The 21252-nt window shown below is 48.2% G+C and overlaps 5 protein-coding genes across 5 annotated transcripts; 4 read left to right on the forward strand and 1 right to left on the reverse strand.

Annotated features, from left to right (window-relative positions):
• Positions 1-1002: 1002 nt before the first annotated feature.
• ABOM_011672 (uncharacterized protein) lies at positions 1003-4366 on the forward strand (the record flags this gene model as incomplete). Its single annotated transcript, XM_022538800.1, has 4 exons — positions 1003-1302; positions 1358-1596; positions 1652-1814; positions 1871-4366. 4 exons carry the CDS (start codon positions 1003-1005, stop codon positions 4364-4366), a joined length of 3198 nt encoding a protein of 1065 aa, XP_022383881.1.
• Positions 4367-7698: 3332 nt separating this feature from the next.
• ABOM_011673 (MHYT domain-containing protein) lies at positions 7699-10228 on the forward strand (the record flags this gene model as incomplete). Its single annotated transcript, XM_022538801.1, has 4 exons — positions 7699-7853; positions 7912-8476; positions 8530-8715; positions 8786-10228. The coding sequence occupies 4 exons, from the start codon at positions 7699-7701 to the stop codon at positions 10226-10228; spliced, it is 2349 nt and encodes a 782-aa protein (XP_022383882.1).
• A 1599-nt stretch (positions 10229-11827) lies between these two features.
• On the reverse strand, positions 11828-13477 carry ABOM_011674 (OTU domain-containing protein; the record flags this gene model as incomplete). Its single annotated transcript, XM_022538802.1, has 3 exons — positions 11828-12592; positions 12640-13067; positions 13177-13477. The coding sequence occupies 3 exons, from the start codon at positions 13475-13477 to the stop codon at positions 11828-11830; spliced, it is 1494 nt and encodes a 497-aa protein (XP_022383887.1).
• Positions 13478-14317: 840 nt separating this feature from the next.
• On the forward strand, positions 14318-17071 carry ABOM_011675 (FAD-dependent oxidoreductase; the record flags this gene model as incomplete). The annotated part of the gene is made up of 7 exons (XM_022538803.1): positions 14318-14346; positions 14407-14544; positions 14610-14713; positions 14769-14872; positions 14929-15644; positions 15951-16681; positions 16758-17071. 7 exons carry the CDS (start codon positions 14318-14320, stop codon positions 17069-17071), a joined length of 2136 nt encoding a protein of 711 aa, XP_022383888.1.
• Positions 17072-17644: 573 nt separating this feature from the next.
• On the forward strand, positions 17645-18982 carry ABOM_011676 (wax synthase family protein; the record flags this gene model as incomplete). The annotated part of the gene is made up of 2 exons (XM_022538804.1): positions 17645-18447; positions 18538-18982. The coding sequence occupies 2 exons, from the start codon at positions 17645-17647 to the stop codon at positions 18980-18982; spliced, it is 1248 nt and encodes a 415-aa protein (XP_022383885.1).
• Positions 18983-21252: the final 2270 nt, after the last annotated feature.

Here is a 21252-nt window from a genome sequence, read left to right on the forward strand (position 1 = left end):
ATTGATTCAGGTATGCGTTCGTTCTTTTGATAGGCAGGGTAGTTTACTAGTCACTTACCCGATCTAGTTAAATCTCATATTAGATCAATTGACTAAGGTCGTCATGGAAAGGTATACTACGTAGGCATATAGGATTGAACTAGAGCTAATTACTCGTAACATTTAGATCTATCATGACAAACAATCATCCTACTCTAATAGTCGTGGTTTGCAGATTGTTACAGCAATGGATCCACTGTTAACACATAAATGACTGACAACCTACAAAACGATACTTGAAACACACACACACACACACACACACACACACACACACACGCACGCAAAAAAACCCTGGTATATATACCGTATTCTTAGAGGAGGCTCAAATATACAAAGGAAGGCCGGCTCTGCTCCAGAATTGCCATTGATCGTCTTATTGTCGGGGGCACCTGTTGAACTAAGACTTGACTAGTATATGCACCTGCACATATGTAGTAGGGTAAGCGTACGGCCCCCAACGCTAATGCAAGTACTAGTAGTAGTCCACTTATACTCTCAGCAATCTTCGGCTGACAATAACGGCTTTGTAGTATTACTGGGGATCCTGATAATCCTGTGACTTGTTCAGAAATGGATAACCTGGAAGCATGGATCCTATTCGGAATGCAGTACATTGAGGTCAAATATTGCAAGCTTTGGGTATAGTTTAGGATTTGCTGTATAGACAAAGAACACAAGATTCGCTGCTCTCCCCCTGTCAGCGGACTACATCACGTTGCAGTTCTCGGTCTTATCGGTTGTAGACGAATAATAGTTCCTTACACCTGTCCCTCCTGTGGAGCTTGCGCTGACGTGCAATGCATTCTTTTCTCGCTGCGCCTCATCTTGTTTTCGGTTCCCCAGCCTGCCTCTAGTGCGAGCTCTCTCTTTAAATAGCTCCCAGGCCCTCTGACAGTAAGTTAAGCTCACTTCATTTCTTAATCGAGGAGTATTGCAACTGGCCATCCTTTCATGCTCACAATGCCTGTTCCAGAAATATCCTCGTTTGATCCTCGGACTCAGCTCATCCCCAACATCATTGACCATTATGCTCAGGTTAAGCCCGATGCGATCTATACTGAATATCCTATCTCCTCCATGAGTTACGAAGATGGATACCACCCAATTACCTTTAAAGCCTTAGCCAATGCCATCAATGGTATCGCTTGGTGGTTAACTAGAAAGCTGGGCCCGGGGCATGGGGAGATCCTCGCATACGTAGGCCCCAATGACTTACGATACCCAGCCTTGGTGCTGGGGGCTGTCAAAGCCGGATACTGTGTAAATGCGATGAGCCATCTTTCCATGACAGGTAAATGTTAACCTTGCTATCTAGATGTTCCTCACATCGCCACGGAACAGTGTGGTCGCTCATAACAGCCTGCTCAAGCGGCTTGATTGCACCACCCTGATCAGCCCCGTGCCGCGACCACCACCCGTCACGAATATCCTAGAGGCATCCCCCCTAGATGTTCTAGATGCCCCCAGCGTAGATGAGCTGGTGAGCAAGGAACATCGCCATTTCAACTTTCCGAAGACTTATCCGGAAGCCGCCAGAGAGATTCTGGCTGTTCTGTATGTTCTGTGCCCTATGGGGTCTACCCAACATGTCCAATGCTGACCCTGTTAGCCACACATCTGGTTCAACGGGAATCCCAAAGCCAATTTTCTGGACCCACGATACTGCCTGCAAACACATGGAGGTGGTGGTTCTGGAGCCCCCAGAAGGATATGAGAGTCTGGACCACTGGAATCGGGGCAAGAGAATGTATCTGGTTCCTCCTCCCTTCCATGTAAGCGTTCTTAATGCCCTTTAAAGCTAGTATCTACAATCTAATGGCTTGGAAAGGCGGCCGGTCTGGCCTACCTACACTTCATCATCTTGTCTGTCGGTATCAGCCTCGTCCTGCCAACATCCGGCGGTCTTCCCACTGCAGCCGCCCTGGTCGAAGCGAGAAAACGTACCCCCTTCGAGACCGCCTTGATCGTGCCGTCAATCGTCCAGGAACTGGCACAGAGCCCGGATCTCCTAGACTTCTGTAGCAAACACCTAACGCATCTCATCTATTGCGGAGGAGACCTCCCTCAGTCGATCGGTGACACAGTAGCCGCAAAGATCAAGTTAGTGAATCAGTATGGTGCGTCGGAGGTCGGGATGGTCCCTTCTATCTACTCCAAAACCAATCGTGATCCCCTTAAGGACTGGCGTTATATCGATTTCCACCCCCGCATGGGAGTCGAACTCCGTAATATCGCCGGGGAGGAGTATGAGATGGTTATAGCGCGTCACCCTGAACGTGAGCGCTACCAGTTCCCTTTTACGCTTTTTCCTGATCGGCATGAATATCACACTTCAGACCTGTTTGTGCGACATCCAGATCCCGCTAAGCGCGACCTCTGGCGCTGGTGCGGTCGTGCAGACGACGTGATTGTCTTCCTCAACGGTGAGAAAACCAATCCAGTATCAATGGAACAGCACATCATCGCGTGTAATCCAGATGTCACTGCGGCGCTTGTGGCCGGCTCACAGCGCTTCCAAGCATCTCTCCTAGTAGAAGTGAATGGAAAGGATCTCAGCGTGAGTGAACGCGCTGCGATGATTGAAAAGATTTGGCCAAGCATTGAACAAGCTAATGCGGCTTGTCCCGCGCATGCGCGTGTGGCCAAGACTCATATTCTATTCACGACACCGAATAAGCCCATGCTTCGAGCCGGTAAGGGAACCATTCAACGAGCTGGCACGCTGGCGCAGTACGCTCCGGAGTTGGATGCCTTGTATATTGATGCGAACAAGCTGGCACAAGATGACGGTGATTGGCTTGGGCCTGGATGCACCGAGGATCCTGAACTTATCTCGGATTATATCCGACAATCCATCCTTACCATCACTGGGTGGAATGTCAACAAGCTGACAGATACGGAGAATTGGTTCAATCTCGGATTGGACTCCCTGCAAACGATCACTGCTACTCGTATTTTCAAGCGTGGGCTTGGCTCCCCTACCCTCACTCCAAACCTAATCTATCTTAATCCAACAGTGATGGATTTGACGCAAGCGGTACTATGCCTTCAGCAGCACCAGGAGGCGTCTGCAGAGGCTCAGAAGGAGGCTCAATTACAAGACCGAGATCAGCTGCTGCAGGAGCTCATCGGACAGCTGGCCATCGGCACCGATCATACCGAGTCCCCCACGGCCCATACTGTTTTACTCACTGGCTCGACGGGCAATTTGGGCGCCTACATGCTTGATACACTATTAAGGAACCCAACGGTGAGGCATGTACATTGCCTTAATCGGAAGGGTAATGCGATCGACGTGCAGCATAAGAAGAGTGAAGCCTACAATTTAAAATTAGATATGTCGCGCGTGAGCTTTTGGGCTACAGACCTGTCGCAGCCAGATTTCGGGCTTCAGTCCGATATTTATCAGATGATGCAGTCAACAACCACCCTAGTAATCCACAATGCCTGGACCGTTAATTTCAACCTCTCCCTGGCATCCTTCAAGCCTAACTTGGTGGGAGTAGTGAACCTGATCAACTTCACCCGCAACGCCACTCAGTCCCCGCATCTTTTCTTCATCTCTTCCATTAGTTCCACCATGGGCCACCGCACTGGCAATGGCTTAACCCCGGAGGGATTGATCACGACTACAACCCCGGCTCCAAACGGCTACGCCAATAGCAAATACCTCGCAGAACACCTTCTCGCCCAAGCTGCTGAACAGAGCTCCTTGCATGCTTCTTTCGCCCGTGTAGGCCAGATCGCGGGGCCTGTGCGGTCTCGTGGCTTGTGGAATAAGGCAGAGTGGTTCCCCAGTCTTGTCCTGAGCTCCCTACGCGTTGGTGCTCTCCCCGATACCCTCGGGCCGGCTCTCGACCGTATTGACTGGGTACCAATCGACCTGTTGGCCGAAGTATTAGTCGATATGGCTCTAAAGAAAGACAAAACAACCAACGAATGTGTCAATGTTTTTCATCCGGTAAACCTGCACCCTCTGACCTGGGAAATAATTCGGCCCGTCGTGGCAGATGCTCTCCTCAAAACGTCCGGGAAAACAGTTGAAACTATTCCTTTCCGAGACTGGGTCCAGCGAATCCGGCAGGACGTTGAGACAGCTGGTGCTGGCGGCAAGGCCCTTAGCGACGAGGAGGAGCTGCAGGCGCTCGTCGCTAAAAACCCTGCCATCAAGCTGCTTGAATTCTTCGAGGATATCATGTCCAAGTCTACGCGGGAGAACGTGCTGGATACGCAACTCACCGCGCAGTGCAGTGAGAAATTGCAGGCCGTGGAGGCTGTCAAGCCGGAATGGATCCAGAAGTGGGTTGGGGAGTGGGTTCAGTGATCTTTCATCGCGCTGCATCCATAAGGGGCTATGAGGTATTTTACCTGTCCGGAGCTAGAGTGCCCGACGTTGACGAACCAGGTTAATGGATTATAATCCCTAGAGAAGGGTTGCGCCGTCCGGTATTCGAGCCTATCACTGCTGTATACGTACGTTACTACGAGGTGTACGATGCTAGAACACCAATTGTGTCAGTGAGAACTTCCGGTACGGAGAGCTGGGCGTGTGCTTTGCGTTTATTTCAAGAATCAATGACATATGTATTGCAGTGGAGATACTGACAAGAATCATATTTTAACAGGTACTAGTAGCTATTGCATAATCTTACTCACGGGTGGTTCAAACACCGCGTCTTCTCCATTGTAATGCGTATATATAAGTATGTAAATCTCATGCAGACAATACGATGTTGGATATGCTCTTCGTGGAGATACGCCATGCAGGGTTATCACTTGCCGGGAGTGGGGAATGCATGCAAATGCAAGGGGACGAGACTGCCCGATTCAACGAGAACATCAGCCACGAACCCACAAGTGGTGCTTTCGTGGGAGACTCGCAAAGGTCAGCTGGGTGCTTAGTATTAAGTGAATTGGCTAGTAAGCCCCTTCAGTTGTATGAGCCAGGAAATTCCCCAAGTACATTGCAAGCTGAAGTTCTGCTTTCCAGGGCACCTTTACTTAGCTCTGTCGTTTGAAGAGCAAATACTGACTAATAGGGATGTGCTATTCTTTAACCCTTGTCAAGGAGCCAGTTTAGTATCGCTTACAGTAACAACTCGATATATGCAGCACTATCGCACAGACCTACAGTCCAGCTATTGAGGCCCAAGCCTCTATCTCGGATGACCTGAAGGTGTGATTTATACAAGTTAGGGCAAATGTCACATGACCCTCGGGTTTAATGCGAATGTCACAGCAAAGCTCCACTCCACCATCGTGCAATATTCGATCCTTTGATATAGTGCCGGTGTAAGCCGAAATAATCCACCAGGAAAGGATTTACTTCCCGGACTGAGGCTCCACCGTGAGCAATTATCGGTTTGTCGGAATAGATTAAAAAACCTTGCACCTTGCGAGTGGTTCCTGGATTAGGCCGTGTTGAAACAATTCATGCCGTGTCGTTGACTCGTTGCAAGAGCTGGTATGTACAGTACCACTACTCCGGAAGTAGATTGTTGACCGGTTGGCTGAACGCCGCAAAGCAAAGTCGAACTCTTGGTTTGAGAGACCTGGAGGGGCCGATTGGTTGCAGGTGAGATTAGGGTAAACTCTGAACCCTTGGACTGAAAACCTCAAGATCGAATCCTACGCAGGTACAGTAGGCTACCTACCTAGGTAAAGTATGTCCGTAACGTAGTATCTACCAGGTATGTAGGTACCTACATACCTAGGCAGTGGGCACAGGGCACATGTAAAGTCGGTTGTTGGGATCTCCAGGGCATCAATCAACCACAGATCAGAGGGCCCCTTTTCTGAGGCGGTACATCTGATATGAACACCTCGTATGTGTACCCCACTCAATTGATTAATCTCTTAATATCGAATTAATCAAGATGAAAGTAACATATGAGGGGGTGACAAATGAAAAGAGATTGAAACAATTAACTTGGGGGGTTTCTCTTCCCCTCGCCGCCTTCGCGTATTAAAATGTTTCGGTCAAGCCCGACTACTTGGGCCCAGTGCAAATCAGGATAAGCGTCGATCGCATCGGTCATCATCCACGAGTCACGAGCCGGCAGGGTGGATCTCACCAGAATTTTTGCTCCAGCGCCGCATCGACAGTCCCCTCGGTGTCCCTATCCATTGGTCTGAGACAATTAGACTATCCACTGCTCTGGGTTGAATTCCTCTTGTCTCGCCCGACCCAGACAACTCACGCCCATCTTGTTCATGCGCAATGAACCCTCTCCGTTTAAACTTCCGTCTAGATAAGTGCTTCGGCCGACACGCGCGTGTACCAACAAGATACGACTCGACTTCACTTCGTCGAGACTATGTTTTGGGAGATTATCTCAAGTTTATTATTCCAAATTTTAGGTATCACCACTCCAATCAGCGAATCAACCTTATCAACTCATATTGTTATTGACTCGTGGTCTCCACTATATCGGAGCTTTGTTGTCCTCTGAGTAGTAGTACCGAGGATGACTATGAGTGAACATGGCTATGAAACAGTTACGTATGATCTCCAATCTTGAAGCCCTAGATTTATCAGCTACCGGGTGTGTCGGCGTCTAGGTTGCGGTGGGTATACACAATCGAAACTCCTCGGACAATAGCACCAGAAAAAAGAAAAGAAAAAGAAAAAAGAAAAGAAAAATTCTTTTGTGGAGCGTTGTCTCTCACGCACGTCGAGGGTGAGTGCTACGCAGGGGTCGCCGCCAACGGAGTAGGTTCAAATCGGAGAAGAGCGAATCCTTTGGGAGCGGCGCAGCTGAACCCATGGTTAGCGTATCTTCGAGAAAGCAATCGGCTCGCTCGGTCCCTACCACTCGGACCCATATCACGTCTACAATTATATTGTCACCTACCTTAGTTTACCCTCACACAAAAGTCAGACGGGCCGATGAAAAAGAAGAAAAAGTGGAAAATGGAAAAGACGAAAAAAAAAAAGAAAACTATATTCCCCACCACGAAAAACAGAACAAGGAGCATGTTGTGGCTGATAGGCCATGGCCATGATTTTTATCAGACCGTGGCCAGGCCCATACCTTATAGACGGGTCCTAAATCGTCAGAGTTTATGCCCCATCGTTCCCTTCTGACCAACAACGATCCGATCCTCGATCGTTTCAGTGGTACAAATTTCCACGTTTTTCGGCTGATTGCTATGGATCTTCCCAGTTCCAAGCCTCCCTGCCTTTAGCTCGTGGTAGGAGCCTAGGACCACGGGCCAGGCTCTCTTGTTAGTTACGCTTGTTAAATTGACGTACAGTCACTAACAGGGATGTAAAGCGGATCCCATACATACCCGAGGAACAAATACGATGTCCAGCTACGCCCTCGCTTATTCTTCTTGTTATCCCGCGCTACGTTGTAACCTTGGGACTGCTGGACCCGCCCGCCCACGAGGGACAGGAAACGGTGGTGGAGCATCAGCTAGAGTTAATCGTTATAATAGCAAGATCTGTCCCCATGTGTGATCGCATTTGTCAATGCGTTAGCCTTAACTCCCGAATTTGCTGTATCCTTTCTTGAAGGTAGACTACCCAGTGACCCCAAACATGCACATACGGTGAAGTGTCTTTTGGGTGTTTCTCTTTTTACACATCGTGCCCACGATCAATGAAGTCCTAAGTGCTTCCGATCTCCCTATATTCCTCTCATTCGCAAAATGTCGAGTGCAGATGCCCCTGTCGAGAGGGCACCCGTCGGGGTGTCATACCTGGCCGGGTTTATTTTCCTTTCCTACGTGGTCAGCATGATGGGATGCACGACGACATTAGAACTCCTCCATCGAAGGACGGCAAGAGCGGGTTTGTACAATTGGTACGAGCATGATATGCTGTGTAAGAGGATGATGCCGGGTTGCTAATATCCAACATAGGTACCTATTGCTCACCTCCTCGATAGCCATGGGAGGTGTTGGTATTTGGTGTATGCATTTCATTGGGAACCGAGCGATCGTTCTTGGCAATGGGGAATCAGACCTCCAGATTATGTATAGCATGACTTTCACAGGCGTCTCATTCGTCTTGCCGGTGGTTGTTCTCCTCGCCGCTTTCTACGCTATTGGCACAAGTGAGAAAGCAGGGTATCTCCGAATCATAGCGGGAGGTGTGCTGACTGGCTCATCGGTCTGCGGTATGCATTATATTGGACAGCTGGGGATTGCTAACTATCAATGCTCCTACCGAGCTGCCAATGTAGCTGGCTCGGCCGTCATCGCCGTCTTCGCTAGTACTACCGCTTTGAGTATATTTTTTCGATGGAGAGCTACCTGGACGGATAGCTGGTGGAGACGAGGTATCTGTGGCTGCTTGCTTGCTGCAGCTGTTTCTGGTATGCACTGGACGGCTGCGGTGGGAACGTCGTACCGAAATCATGACCAGTCTGTCCAAAAGGGTGGCCAACTCTCTCGCACCCAGACTGTGATTATCTGTGCTGTCTTGGTCAGTTTCCCAGGTTCTTAGACCGCGTGGCTCTATATATTGACATTATACAGGCATGCGTTGCTTGTGGTGTACTGTCCGCATGTGCCATAGTCGCTGGTGGCCACCGCAGGAAACTCAGAGCACAAGCCCAACAGCTGGTCTTGACCTGTGCTTTCTTCGACCCTGAAGGTCGGATCATGGTCACACCGCATGCATTACTTCCAAGCCGGAAGATCGTTGACCGGTACATTGGCAGGGTAAGTTATTTTTCGATGGTCCTCGATGTGATTTTCCGGCCACCACTAACCAGTAATCCTTTTTCTTTAGACATTTAACGAGGATGATCTTACACGGACGCACCCTGCTTTCCTCTGGGCTGTTCGAGCGAGTAGAAACTGGAAACTAGTGAGAGACGCGGTGCCCGTCATGAGAGGCCGGATAGAGTCAGACGAAGCCACATTGGCGCATTACATCTCCAAGGGAGTTGTCTCAGACCAAGAGACTGAATTGCAGCCACATTTCGATGACCTATTCAAACGCCACTTTTGTGTGACCGCCCAAGACCTAGCCGATGAAGTTCGCCAGCCGTTACAGGATATGGGAATGCTGTATGACCACGTTTTGTCGACCTCTACTCCATCGTCGCGCTTCTCTCGTGCGATGGGGTACTCGAGGATACGCGCAGGAAAAGGTCAACTCTTGTTCACAGTGCGTCAATTGAAGAAAAACGAAGCTAGCCGTATGGCAGCAGCAGGTTTCCGATTTACAACCATCGAAAACGTTACAACGATCCTGTCTCGCCGGATTCACGTTCCCGCCTTAAGCTTGGGAACCCATCTCAAAGACATGAGAGATTACGCGTCATCGAACCGTGTATTCGAACCTGGAGTCCATCTTATCTCGTTTATCATGCGCCCTACGGTCCATGACCATTTCGAAGTGTTGACTGCGAAGGGTACCGGCAACCCCTTACCATCATCAACTTTATCGACTAAACGCCTCCAAATTAAACATCTGGAAATGATAGCACACATGGAAGGGTGGACCATGTCAACTTGTCTAAATTGGTTGAAATCGGACTATGCGCGAGCCTATAAGGATATTGACGAGTTCCGTGAGCAGCTAATCCAGGCCATAACGAATCTTTCCTCCTCTCTTCCGCCCGATGTCAACCTAGCATCTAAATTCTCCGCCCGTCCCCTCATCGCCCCCTGCCGTATCAATAGGATTTCAGATGGACAGAATTGCATCCTCCTGCCGTTCTGTGTGGTAGGATCCCTAGACACGCAAATCTCGAATCCAGACTACTCCTTTACTCCTCTCCGTCTTTTCCGCGTACAGCAGCAGACGAACGACGGCCTCAGCGAGAGTGACGGATTCGCTAAAGAACTCAGCGAAGAGCTTATATACTCAAAGGCCCGGCCAACCTCATCCACTGACTCCGACGTTCCTGACTCCATTCGCTCCAAAATTCGCTTCTGGAACCCCCGCAAACTGCCCGATTCAATGCTCAAAACTGACTCCCAAGAGTCTCTCTCCGAGAACAATCTCGCCCCTGAGATCATGGTCCGCAAAGAAGTCAAAGTGGATGTCGCTAAGTTGGCCGAACCGACCTTTGAACCCTCACTGGGAAGTCATGCTTCGCAGACGACTGTTGTGGCCGGTGAAATGGCTTTCAACACGTATGTCGACGAACTGTATAACCTCTGCTATTCTCCCGGTGTTCGACTTCGACCAGATCCGGCATTCAATCGGATGTCCATTCGTTGAGACGGAACAAAGAATACCTACACCATCCTTACGAACAATCGCTTTAGAGGTTGAAAAGAGTCAATCCAACGTTTGACTCGCGGGGCGTGGTACATCCACACTAGAACTAACCCAAGACGATTCTGAGCTAGAGAGCACCGAGGGACACAAATATCGAAGAGTATCCCCACAGCTCCAGCCCAATATTCACCTACGGCGCATTACGATAACGATGCTCGACACATCGCTATCTGCAAACCGTCACGACGTCCAACCTCACACCCATGGGCAGGGCCCCTTGCCGAACCTCGGGACCCTGATGACCGTCCTCTGACGGCAAGATAAGACATTTTTCAGAACCTTTCGTTCCTGTGACGATCTTTTCTCGGTTTTCTATATTCTTCTACGATAGACTACATTATACCCTTTTCATGACAAGCAGCAGTTTCATTTTTCTTTCTTTCTCATATCTAGTACAATGTAATGTATATATGAATATCGGCACGTTGTCACCCTTTCAGACATATATCTACTGCTCTCTTCCATCTCTTCTACTTCTACTTGTTTCCCACTTTTATTTATTTTCTCTTGCGGTGTTCACCCTCTCAGTCTTGTAAATATGTACTGCAGTCACTATATCCTAGCGAATTGTACCATAGTCATAATGTATTAATACATCGAAACCCGAAGTTCAAGGCCTGTATAGTCTTCATTCTTCAGCATGGTTCACCCAGTTAGCGGCTGGTCTAGCCCTTGTAATCCAAAACACCAATGTTCATGATTGATTATGTATGGGGATATCTATCTACTCTTGTCGACAATAAGGTACTATTTTGTGTTTTAAACAGTTCTTGTTATATTACTGTGTTGTACTGAATGGCTTCTCAGGCGTACTCTAAGCGCGAATCTCCCTACGATGTCCCATAAAATGGAGAAAATAGTCAAGGTATTCGATGATGTATTCGAGTCAAAAGCCCGTCTACCTGAGCTATCAACCATTCAAAGATCTATGCCAATAGTATGGTGATGTTCAACCACCAATCCCGCCTGACATGGTACCAGGAAACTCGAATCGTCTAGGAAAACCGAAAAGTGGTAAGTTGGAAACGGAAAAAGCGTAGAAAAGATTCTTCGCCGCCCCAAGATGCAACCGGTTGATGATTTTATGGCTGTACAGATCTTTCAGTCCTGCATGCATGAAATAAGAAAACCAAACCAGAGAAGGCCGCCGGAACAGAGAAAAGTAAATTCTTTTTTTGTTTCACGCGCAATCCCAATGCAAGACCAAGATGAATGCAAAAAACCCCCCCCAACAACGCCTCGTCAAGAAATATCGTATGCTCGCGTTGGTGAAATCGTGGCTGACTATCGCAGATAGGTAGTGTCAAATGGTGTGGGTAGATATCGGAAGGAAATGGAAGCAAAACCCGCTCAGTCGTTAATAGGGAAATAGATAGTCGACTCTTTTAACCAAAGCGGCAAAAACGCCAAACGTGCTTATTATGGAAACCCCAGTAAACATGGAAGCCAAGTGTGTATATCAGTGTCGTTACGGTCGTGGCATAATGCGAATTTGATCCAGAAGATCGGGAAGGATGCTAAGCGAGAAGCACACAGACCTTATACAGGCTTTGAAGCGTTCCGCGCTTTGGTGAGACGTTGGCTCCGCCGTGGCTTCGGCTCTTCCTTTGCTTCGCTCATCTGGATGGCGGGCTTGCTAGAAGCTGGTTCTTGCTTGGTCCTGGACTTCTTGTCTTTCTCTAAACCCCCGGTTCCATCGGATCCCGATCCTGACTCGAAGGAATCACTCTCTGTCTGGCTAGGGGTGTCTGTAGACACCGCCTGTCCTGCGACTGCATCCGGGCTGACTCGTAACCGTAAGGATACAAGGTCATTCTGATCGTCCCGGAAGGCAATTCCAACCGTTACATCAGGAAGGATACGCCGTTTTTGATCTCTAGCGTGACTGCGCCGCGTAGCCGGTTGAGGGTTGTCCTCAAGTTCACTCTCATCTGCGGAGCGCTTGCTGCCGGTGCTGAAGGGAGAGGAAGACCGAGAGGAGGGTTGCTGAAGACGAGATTTCATGATGGCTTTAGAAGCAGAAGTCTCTGCCGGGTGCGCACTGGTATCTTCGCCAAGTAAGTTCTCGAATGCCCTGTCAATGTTACCGCGACATTGTTGAAGCATTCCTACGATCGTGTCCCGGTCATATTTGCCACCAAGACCCTCCTGGATGGCCGATATTTTCCATGGGCTAGCCATATCTACGACAGTGGGTCCTGTTGATGACGCTTCTTTGTGGAGTGTCTGCTCGGCTCTGGGTATACATGGCAAGCCTGTGTGGGGGCCTTCTGTATGCCGTACCGAGGAATAATGATGGAAATCCTAGAAAGTTAGAAAATCATACGGTAGGCAACTAGCGAGTGCCTTACATGAAAAGCAATATGCACGGCCTCCCTTTCTTCGTCATCTGAAGCATGGACGTCGCGAAAGTTCTGAATGCCATACATTGTGTAGACATTAACATCCCTTTTATATGACTGGCAAAACGCCTGGATCTCTTCTGCGCCTCCCCAAACGCCCTTCTTCCGAGACTCCGCCACCTTGGAATCAAAGCTCCGCTCTTTATCCTTGGAAGTCGGAGGGGCGGGACTGGCTGAAGAGGAGGAACAGTAAGAGTATCGAGCCGCCGACGCTGCCGCTCGCCTGGGCGCTCTGCGCTCTCCACCAACGGCGGCTATAAAATTCATAAAGTAATCTTTATTGGCAGCAATGTGATCTGCGAGACGGACACGGATTTCGTCGGCATGGGTGAAATCTCCATAGAGTTGGTCCGAGAGGGCGTAATATAAGCAATTGCCTAGAGGTCCCCGTTAGCGAGGTCAGGAATTCTACGTTATACGAGCCCCATTGAGATGGCAACAGTATGTATTATATGGCTTGAACGTCCAATGGCAAGGAGGCTTTACCGTCACCCTCTGTAGGAAGAGCATAGAGCCCTAGTTTGCTGAGACATGGAAGCTCCAGGCATTCCGTCTCCACATTTTTGCTGCGCGTGCTTTTTGACGATTTCACCTGCGACTGAGGCGGTAGCTTCTGACTTGAGCGTCCATCGCTATCATCCTCTTGCTGCGGTTGTGGGGGTTGGGCTGGGAGCTGTTGTGTTGGGGTGGGTTGTTCGGCCACGGCCTCATCGGCAGGACGAATGGAGTAATGCTGATGGGCCTCGACTACGGGCACGATTCTGCCACCGGTTGGAACATCCGTCATGATTGAGTAGCTCTGCTCGACGAATGGCCCTCATTGGTGAGGAAGACAGTCGGAGAGCTTCGTCGAGCAGAGGGATATGAGGAACAAGGCAAGGGAGAGTAAAAAAAAGCAACACTGACAGCTCAGTGAAAGTGGAAGAGGGAAAAAAAGAGGAAAAGCAGCAGGAAGTTTCTCAATACTTTTTCTGGTACGGGGACTGCGGAGGAAACACACGAACAGCGGTCGTGATCCGAGGAGGCGGTGAAGCCCGATGTTCGCTCTGGTTGGACGGCGCTACGTGCAGCGACGCCTACCTTCCGATAATGACGAAAGATACAGACGCGCGCTTTGGCGATGCCGGGAGTACCCGTCATTATTTGCATACCCTTCTAGGTTATACTCAGACTCTGAGAGGTCTTAGAGTTGTCTATTTTTATTCGGACAGTTCTCTGAATACCATTACCACATAATACAGAGAGTATCGTACGTTTCATCCTCCCAAAACCCACTTATGTAGTAGGGATGCCATGTATGTACATACCTCTCCCGATGCCCTAAATCGCCCCTCTTGGTACTCTGTACTAGTAACTTACCTAAGGTACTACTATGTAAGTTACTTCTGCCCGCCGGAATTTCTGGGCCAATCATTCCCGGCCGATTAGCGTCAAGCGCTGATAATCCAACGGACAACTTCCCCGGCGGGATTTGTATCCTTCGATACCGATGAATATTTAATCGTTTCGACTCACCATGTATGGAACCGTCAATTCCTATCTTCTTTCTATACGGTGTCTTCATTCCTAGTTTCAATTATATATCAAAACTCCTAATAACCCCAACATCCTGTCCAAAGAAACAATCATGTCCACAAATAACATCGTGATCCTGGGGTACGGCCGACCCCACACTCTCCCCCAATCTCCAACTCCAAACTGATAGCAACCGAACAGAGCCGGAGTGTCGGGACTCACCACGGCATATCTCCTATCCAAGGATGCCTCCAACTCAATCACTGTGCTTGCCAAACATATGCCAGGTGACTACGACATAGAATACGCCTCACCTTGGGCCGGTGCCAATTATCTTCCGTATGTTCTACAGGGGTAAACTGGTATATCTTTGTATGAAAGAAACCTATGCTCACCAGGAACAGGGTGGGCAAAGCCAGTAGCTCTCATGGAAAATGGGAACGAAACACCTGGCCTGCCCTCAAGGAGATCACAGAGAAGTACCCGGAGGCTGGAATTCATTTCCAAGGTATGTTGTCTCTCGCGCGCTTTATCTTGTACATGTTCTAAGTAGAAGGATCCAGACGCGGTTGTCTATAACCGTACAAAAGATCAGGGATCAGCCACCGGGGATTGGTTCTCGGAATTGGTGCAGAAGGAGCCTTGGTATAAAGACGTCGTGCCGGACGTATGTTGATTCTTCAAGCTTTCATCAGAATGACCCCGTGCTGATCAATGTCCCAGTTCCGCAACTTGCCCGACAATGAGCTAGCCCCCGGCATTGACAACGCCTCTGTGTTCACCTCTGTCTGTATCAACACAGCGATCTACCTGCCCTGGCTAATTGGCCAATGTCGCACGACCGGTGTGGTCTTCAAGCGAGCCGTGATCAAGCATGTGGCCGACGCAGCCAGCCTCCATCATTCAGGAAAGAAAGCCGACGTGGTAGTCAACTGCACCGGCCTTTCATCCAAAAAACTAGGTGGAGTCAACGACGACAAGCTCCACCCCATCCGTGGTCAGGTCGTCGTGGTGCGCAACGATCCCGGCGCAATGTTCTCGATCTCCGGCACCGACGACGCCGATGATGAGATAACCTACATGATGACCCGGGCAGCGGGTGGTGGAACTGTAATTGGAGGATCGTATCAGAAGGACCAGTGGGATCCATTGCCTGATCCGAACCTGGCTGTGCGCATCATGAAGCGCGCCGTTGCTCTCGTCCCGCAGCTCGTGGGTAAGGGCCAGGGAATTGAGGGATTAGATGTTATTAGACATGGTGTTGGACTACGGCCTTTCCGCGAGGACGGGCCACGCATTGAAGCAGATAAGGTTAATGGCGTCTCGGTCGTACATAACTACGGCCATGGAGGATTTGGATACCAGGCTTCCTTCGGCTGTGCCGCGGAGGCAGTCGAGCTGGTAAACGGCATCTTGAAACAGAAGGGCCGGGCTAAGCTGTAGGGGAGGATGCACAATACCTAGTATACAAATAAATTATGTACACAAACGAACCGCAACGATACAGAATGAAAGCAACAATTATCTATAGTAGTGATCTCAAATGTTTTGGTAAATATTCCAAACCCTAAATCGAGGCCGCGGGTTGATCAGCATCATAGCGACGTCACCACCGAGCAGGAAGAGTATATATATTCTAGTCTTTATCTTAGGATTCCCCACGGCCGCTTCAGATGGTTCTCTAATTTCTATCGTACTGTACATTCTCAATTCAATAGTTTTGAATTATCCTAGCGATTTTCCAGACGAACAGTCCGTCCAAACATGACGTACAAACCCCCCAAAGTCGAAGAAGACTACTCCGACGCTTCAGAACCCCAAAAGCGCAAGCGCGATGAAAAATACTTCGAGCTGGAACCAATAACTTCTGAACAAGAATTCGAGACAGAAAAACAACAGCCACCCAATAAAGCCTCTAAGCCCAATGATACACCTGCAGAGGAGGAGGAAGAGGAGCTTAGTGATGTGTACGAAGAGGGCGATGAGGACATAATTGAGGAAGAAGACAATGACGAGGATGATGAAGAAGTAGAAGAGGAGAAGGAAGACATTGAAGATAATCAAGCGGAGACGAAAGAAGAAGAGGAGGAGGACGAGGAAGAGGAAGAAGAACAAGAAGTAGAAGAGGAAGAAGACACTAGCAAGCACAGGCCAAAGGTACAAAAGGCCATTGATAAACTAGGCCGGTGCCCCCTTGATGGCACAAAGATCGCACAGAAGCCTCTTACGGCATCTCCGGAGACACTGCTAGCGATGGTTATTGATGCCATGCTGAAGTCGCGCCCGATCTCGCATGATTTGACTCAGCGCACAGTAACCAAGGTTATTGATGCTGGGTACCATGATATCCGCAAATTGGGACATAGTACCTGGGAGGAGCGCACGACGATTCTCAAGGATGGAGGGTACAGTCGGTATCGGGAGCAGGGAGCTACTAATTTAGGAGAATTGGCAGAATTAGTCGAGAGCAAATACGGTACGTACAAGAGACGCTCACCTCAACTGTTATAGGGGTGATATATTGCTACTTGACTAACTCTGAGAACGCTTAGATGGCGATCTCAATAATCTATTAGAAGAGGCACATCACAACCGCGACGAAGTAAGGCAGCTCATCAAGGAGATCAAGGGCCTCGGCGACTTAGGTGCCGACCTCTTTTTCAATAATGTACAGAGTGTGTGGCCTGAAATTGCTCCGTTTGTTGACAAACGCAGCCTGCAAACGGCCGATCAAGTCGGGATTGGCACCGATCTGGATGCCATCTACGCCGATCTGAAACGGGATTCCATGAAGATGAGCAGATTGGCCAATGGCTTGTCTGCTGCGAGGTTAGATAAAAGGCAAGGGGAGCTTCTAAGCATTTGATTGCCGCAATTGATGTAGTTTCTCTCGCGTGTACATAGGGCAAACATAGCTACAACTAAGACATTGATTGAAAAAGAAAAAAAAAAAATACACTCAACTATACCTGGTGTGTGCGGTGTTACAATAAGAATCCTAGTTAGTATCACTTTACCTTCCTTGCAGAGTAGGGTTTCCATAGAAAAACCATGTCAATGATGTCATGTAGTTTAAGTACTAGTAGCTAGTTGCTAGATTGACTCTTTTCTCGTTTCTCGCACAAAAATACTTCCAAATTGCAACTCTCAGCGACCCTATAGAGTCTGAGCTATTTTGGCCCCCAATCCCCGTAAAGGATGATCCCTAACAAGTCTCACCAAAGGGCTGTCACTGGTCAGATCGTGCGATAAGCTGATGCTATATGACAAGGAAAAGAAGGGCTAGATCTCAAACTAATAGCAGAGCGAACAAAGAGCCTATTCCTGACAGTACTACAGTCTACTACTAAGTACTACTAGTACATATACACACCTTAGTTCCTCTTGGATTCTACTTACTTCAGTCGAATTTCCATCTTCACCCGACTTCTACCTCGATATGGAGCCATATCCAATTCTCCGCCTCCTCCTCTTAGAAGTGACCGTCTGCGCGACAGTCTTAGGCTTCACAAATCCACAATCTCTGCTTCGGTTGGGTGGCTTGCTCATCGTTTTTCTATGTATGTGGCAATGCATCACGACATCTTCCACCTATCTCGTGCGCTCCGCCTGGGCCTCTCTGGCAGGCGGATATGCAGTGACAGTCTTCTTTCATTATATCGACATTGCACTGCTGAGTCAATGGTCCTTTGAGCCAAATGTCTCAGCAACCGAGCGTCCTCAATTCAAGGGTGAACAGGAAGCTATAAGACATCACAAGTCTTCGGTAACGAAGGAATGCAGTTCTTGGAGAGGAAAGTTGAAATTTGGCCTTTCTTCAACATTTACAGCCCGGTTCTGTGGCACCGCACACGAAGTCAGACACGTACCTCGATTTTCGAACAGTGACCCCAACTATGTCCCATCTCGGACCCAATTCATTCGGAGTACTGCCCTGGCAGTCCTTCTTTGCTACCTGATACTCGATGCAATGGATGCGGGCGCCGACCCAGCGATGGTTCGCGAATACTTCTCAGAGCAGAATATCCCGCTTTTCAGACGTTTCCATGATGTCTCTGGCGACGAGCTTCTGATGAGAGCCTCCGGAGGTATTGGAGTTATGATCTGCTTGATGTGCTCTCAAGGAGGCTTCTATAACCTTTTCGCCTTGATTGGCAATGTACTCGGTTTAAGCGCTCCTAAGGACTGGCCACCATTCTATGGATCACCGCTGGAGGCCTACTCTTTGAGACGTTTTTGGAGGTGAGTACCCCGACCTGAATAACTGAACCATTATCATAAACTGGCGAGAAAGAATTCCTGACACAAACATACTACCTATCTCGCCTGTAGTCGTTTTTGGCATCAAATAAACACCCACAAGTTCAATTCCATCTCCAATTTCATCCTGCGCAATGTCTTTAACATCCAAGCGCGCCGGGGATTAATCCCAAAGTACGCCAGGACAGCGACCATATTCTCTATTTCCGCAGTCATGCATTTCCTCGTCGACATCTCGGCCGGCGTCCCAGTCCGCAAGTCTGGCGCGATCCCTTTTTTTTGCACCCAGGCCTTCGGAATCGTGATAGAGGATGCGATTTTGAAGCTGTACAGCTACATCACGGCATACGCCAACGTGAGACTGCCCGTGCCGGTGGAAAGGGTATTAGGCTTTATCTGGGTCGGGCTCTTTTTGATATGGTCTACCCCAATGTATGTGTATCCGATGATGTATCGCACAGCGGCGGGACTGGATGATGCTATAGTTCCATTTAGCATTATTGGGATGCTCAAGTGACGAACCTATATGCTTTTTGGTTTGTGGTAGTTGATCTACTGACTGAGGGAACTGGTTGGTGGGAGTTTTGACCAGGATTGCTAACCACAGGTGTCTCATACTGGTCAAAAAAATGCGGTCCAGCTCATTCAGCGTCGGTGGTGGCGATGGTGGCGATGGCGGCGATGGGATGAGTATTCACAGTATGCACCAACACCTGGTAACTTTAGTTGTACCCTCTCCTCGCCATCAAATCTTAGTCTTATCACCACCGGTCTTGCCTCCCCTGTCAAACACTCTGCTTCTTAACAGAATTCTTTATAAACAGATAAGCTTCCGCTTTTAAAATTTGGTGATTGGGAAGAGGAGAGACTGTATGATAAGAATCTACCAAGCTGCATTCACTACTGGATTGAGTAGAAAGTTACCCTTAACAATAGGACAGTGGCGAAGAATACAGAACAAGATCTGATTTTAACCCCTAGATTTTACTGGCGGATCTTTCTTCAGCCAAAACTGAAAGAGATATTATGTCGGAAATATTTCCATAAAAGTATTGTGTCCGATGATATGTCTGTTGTGATATCTATAACTCGGTATCAGAATAAACTCACCCGACGGTTTGATAGGACAGACATTAATTAATCTGCTATCCAGAAACAGCTTTTCGACTGGGGCGATCTTTTTTTTGCTGGTAAGAGAATGAAACTTGTTATTTCGTTCAACCACATAGAGAAGAGCCAAGATTTAACAAATCGCAGGACAACTGGCAAGCGAGGGGTTTCATCTGCTACCCAGAGCATACTTCACAAACATAATCTTGAGATCAACGCGGAGGAGTTGACTGGAGAACCCGCTGCCTGGAGACACGTCTATACACTAATACACTGCCCCGGCTCATATAAATTAGAACCACATTGCTGGCAGGACCCTTACAGAAAGAAATACTATAAACTCTATAGAGATAAGTTACTGAGCCTAGTCAGATATATACAGAGTAGGAAGAGGTTAGAATTCCATAAGAACATATCTAGTATAATCCGTGAGCAGATCTACAAAGCAGAAAGACAACAGCTGGATAGAGTAAAGAGTCATACCCGCCCTATACATAAGCCAGCTTATCCGCCGATCACTATTACAAATATTCTCCCATCAGCCAAATCATCCTCATCGCCCTCTTCTAAAAGCATACATACTCAATTAACTAGCTCTCCGCGTCTTAGTTTTCCAGGATATCGTGATATAGCGATATAAACATACAGCAACTGACAGCAATCACAAGTTGGTAAACAAATATAGAAAGCTGAGTTTTAAAAAAACGTGTGACGTAGCTCTAGATAATAGATTAGACTTAGAGCAGATCAGCAAGAACAAGAACCCCGAGTACTTCAAAGCCCGAGGTATAAAATAGGATATTACCCGCCAATTTGTCAAAGATATCAAATACTGGATGGACAACTATTATTATAATATAGACAAATAGAGACATGGAAATGTAAGCATATGTAATATTGTTATTCATTTATAAACTGTTATATCTATATTATATAATCTATACAGATAAAGTACACTCTTTAGCCTTTTCAATCCCCAGACCTGTATACCGAAAGTGACCTTCTATACTCTGTACCCTTGAGCCAACAATATCCAAATTCGTCCCAGAGAAATACCGCCATCTCATCCTGATATAAAGTGGGCTTTTCCTTTAGATAGTCACAAAGGGCTTCCAGCATAGCAGACGTGATACTTCGCGGGCAAGCGACACCATTTCCGGATACCATGGCATTTCCAAACACCTGCAGATTGTGACAGATACATATTATGGATTGTTTGCTGCAGTTAGCTACATAGGCGATCTGGGATCTTGTTAGCGATTCATCTGGATCATATGGCTTATAAGCTCCAGTTGCGGGGCTTTCAGGTTGGCTGGCATCCTTGCAAGGTGCGGTGTGGACACTGTTAGTTATAGCGCGTGTAATTTGTCAAGTGGAGACCTGGAGGGGTACAGGGTAAAAGACAACTTCATCGGCCTGAGAGATACTCCGAGAGTAGGAACGGCTTATGTTATATCATCTGATACACATTCCAAACCTCTCAGCGGGGTTCGGACGACCTGGGCAATATGACCTCTCAGACATCGGATACAGTCCCGTGTGGAGGAGTTTTGAAAACCACTGAAGTTATTTTGCTCAGTCTATAAGAATACAGTTAACTGTGCACCTTACCTTCTATCTGTTGCATTCGTCTTCATCTTTATCATACCATTACTCTACTCTCATTTCGCTATCGTA

This window comes from Aspergillus bombycis, assembly GCF_001792695.1.
Source record: "Aspergillus bombycis strain NRRL26010 chromosome Unknown contig00156, whole genome shotgun sequence".
Classification (NCBI taxonomy): domain Eukaryota; kingdom Fungi; phylum Ascomycota; class Eurotiomycetes; order Eurotiales; family Aspergillaceae; genus Aspergillus; species Aspergillus bombycis.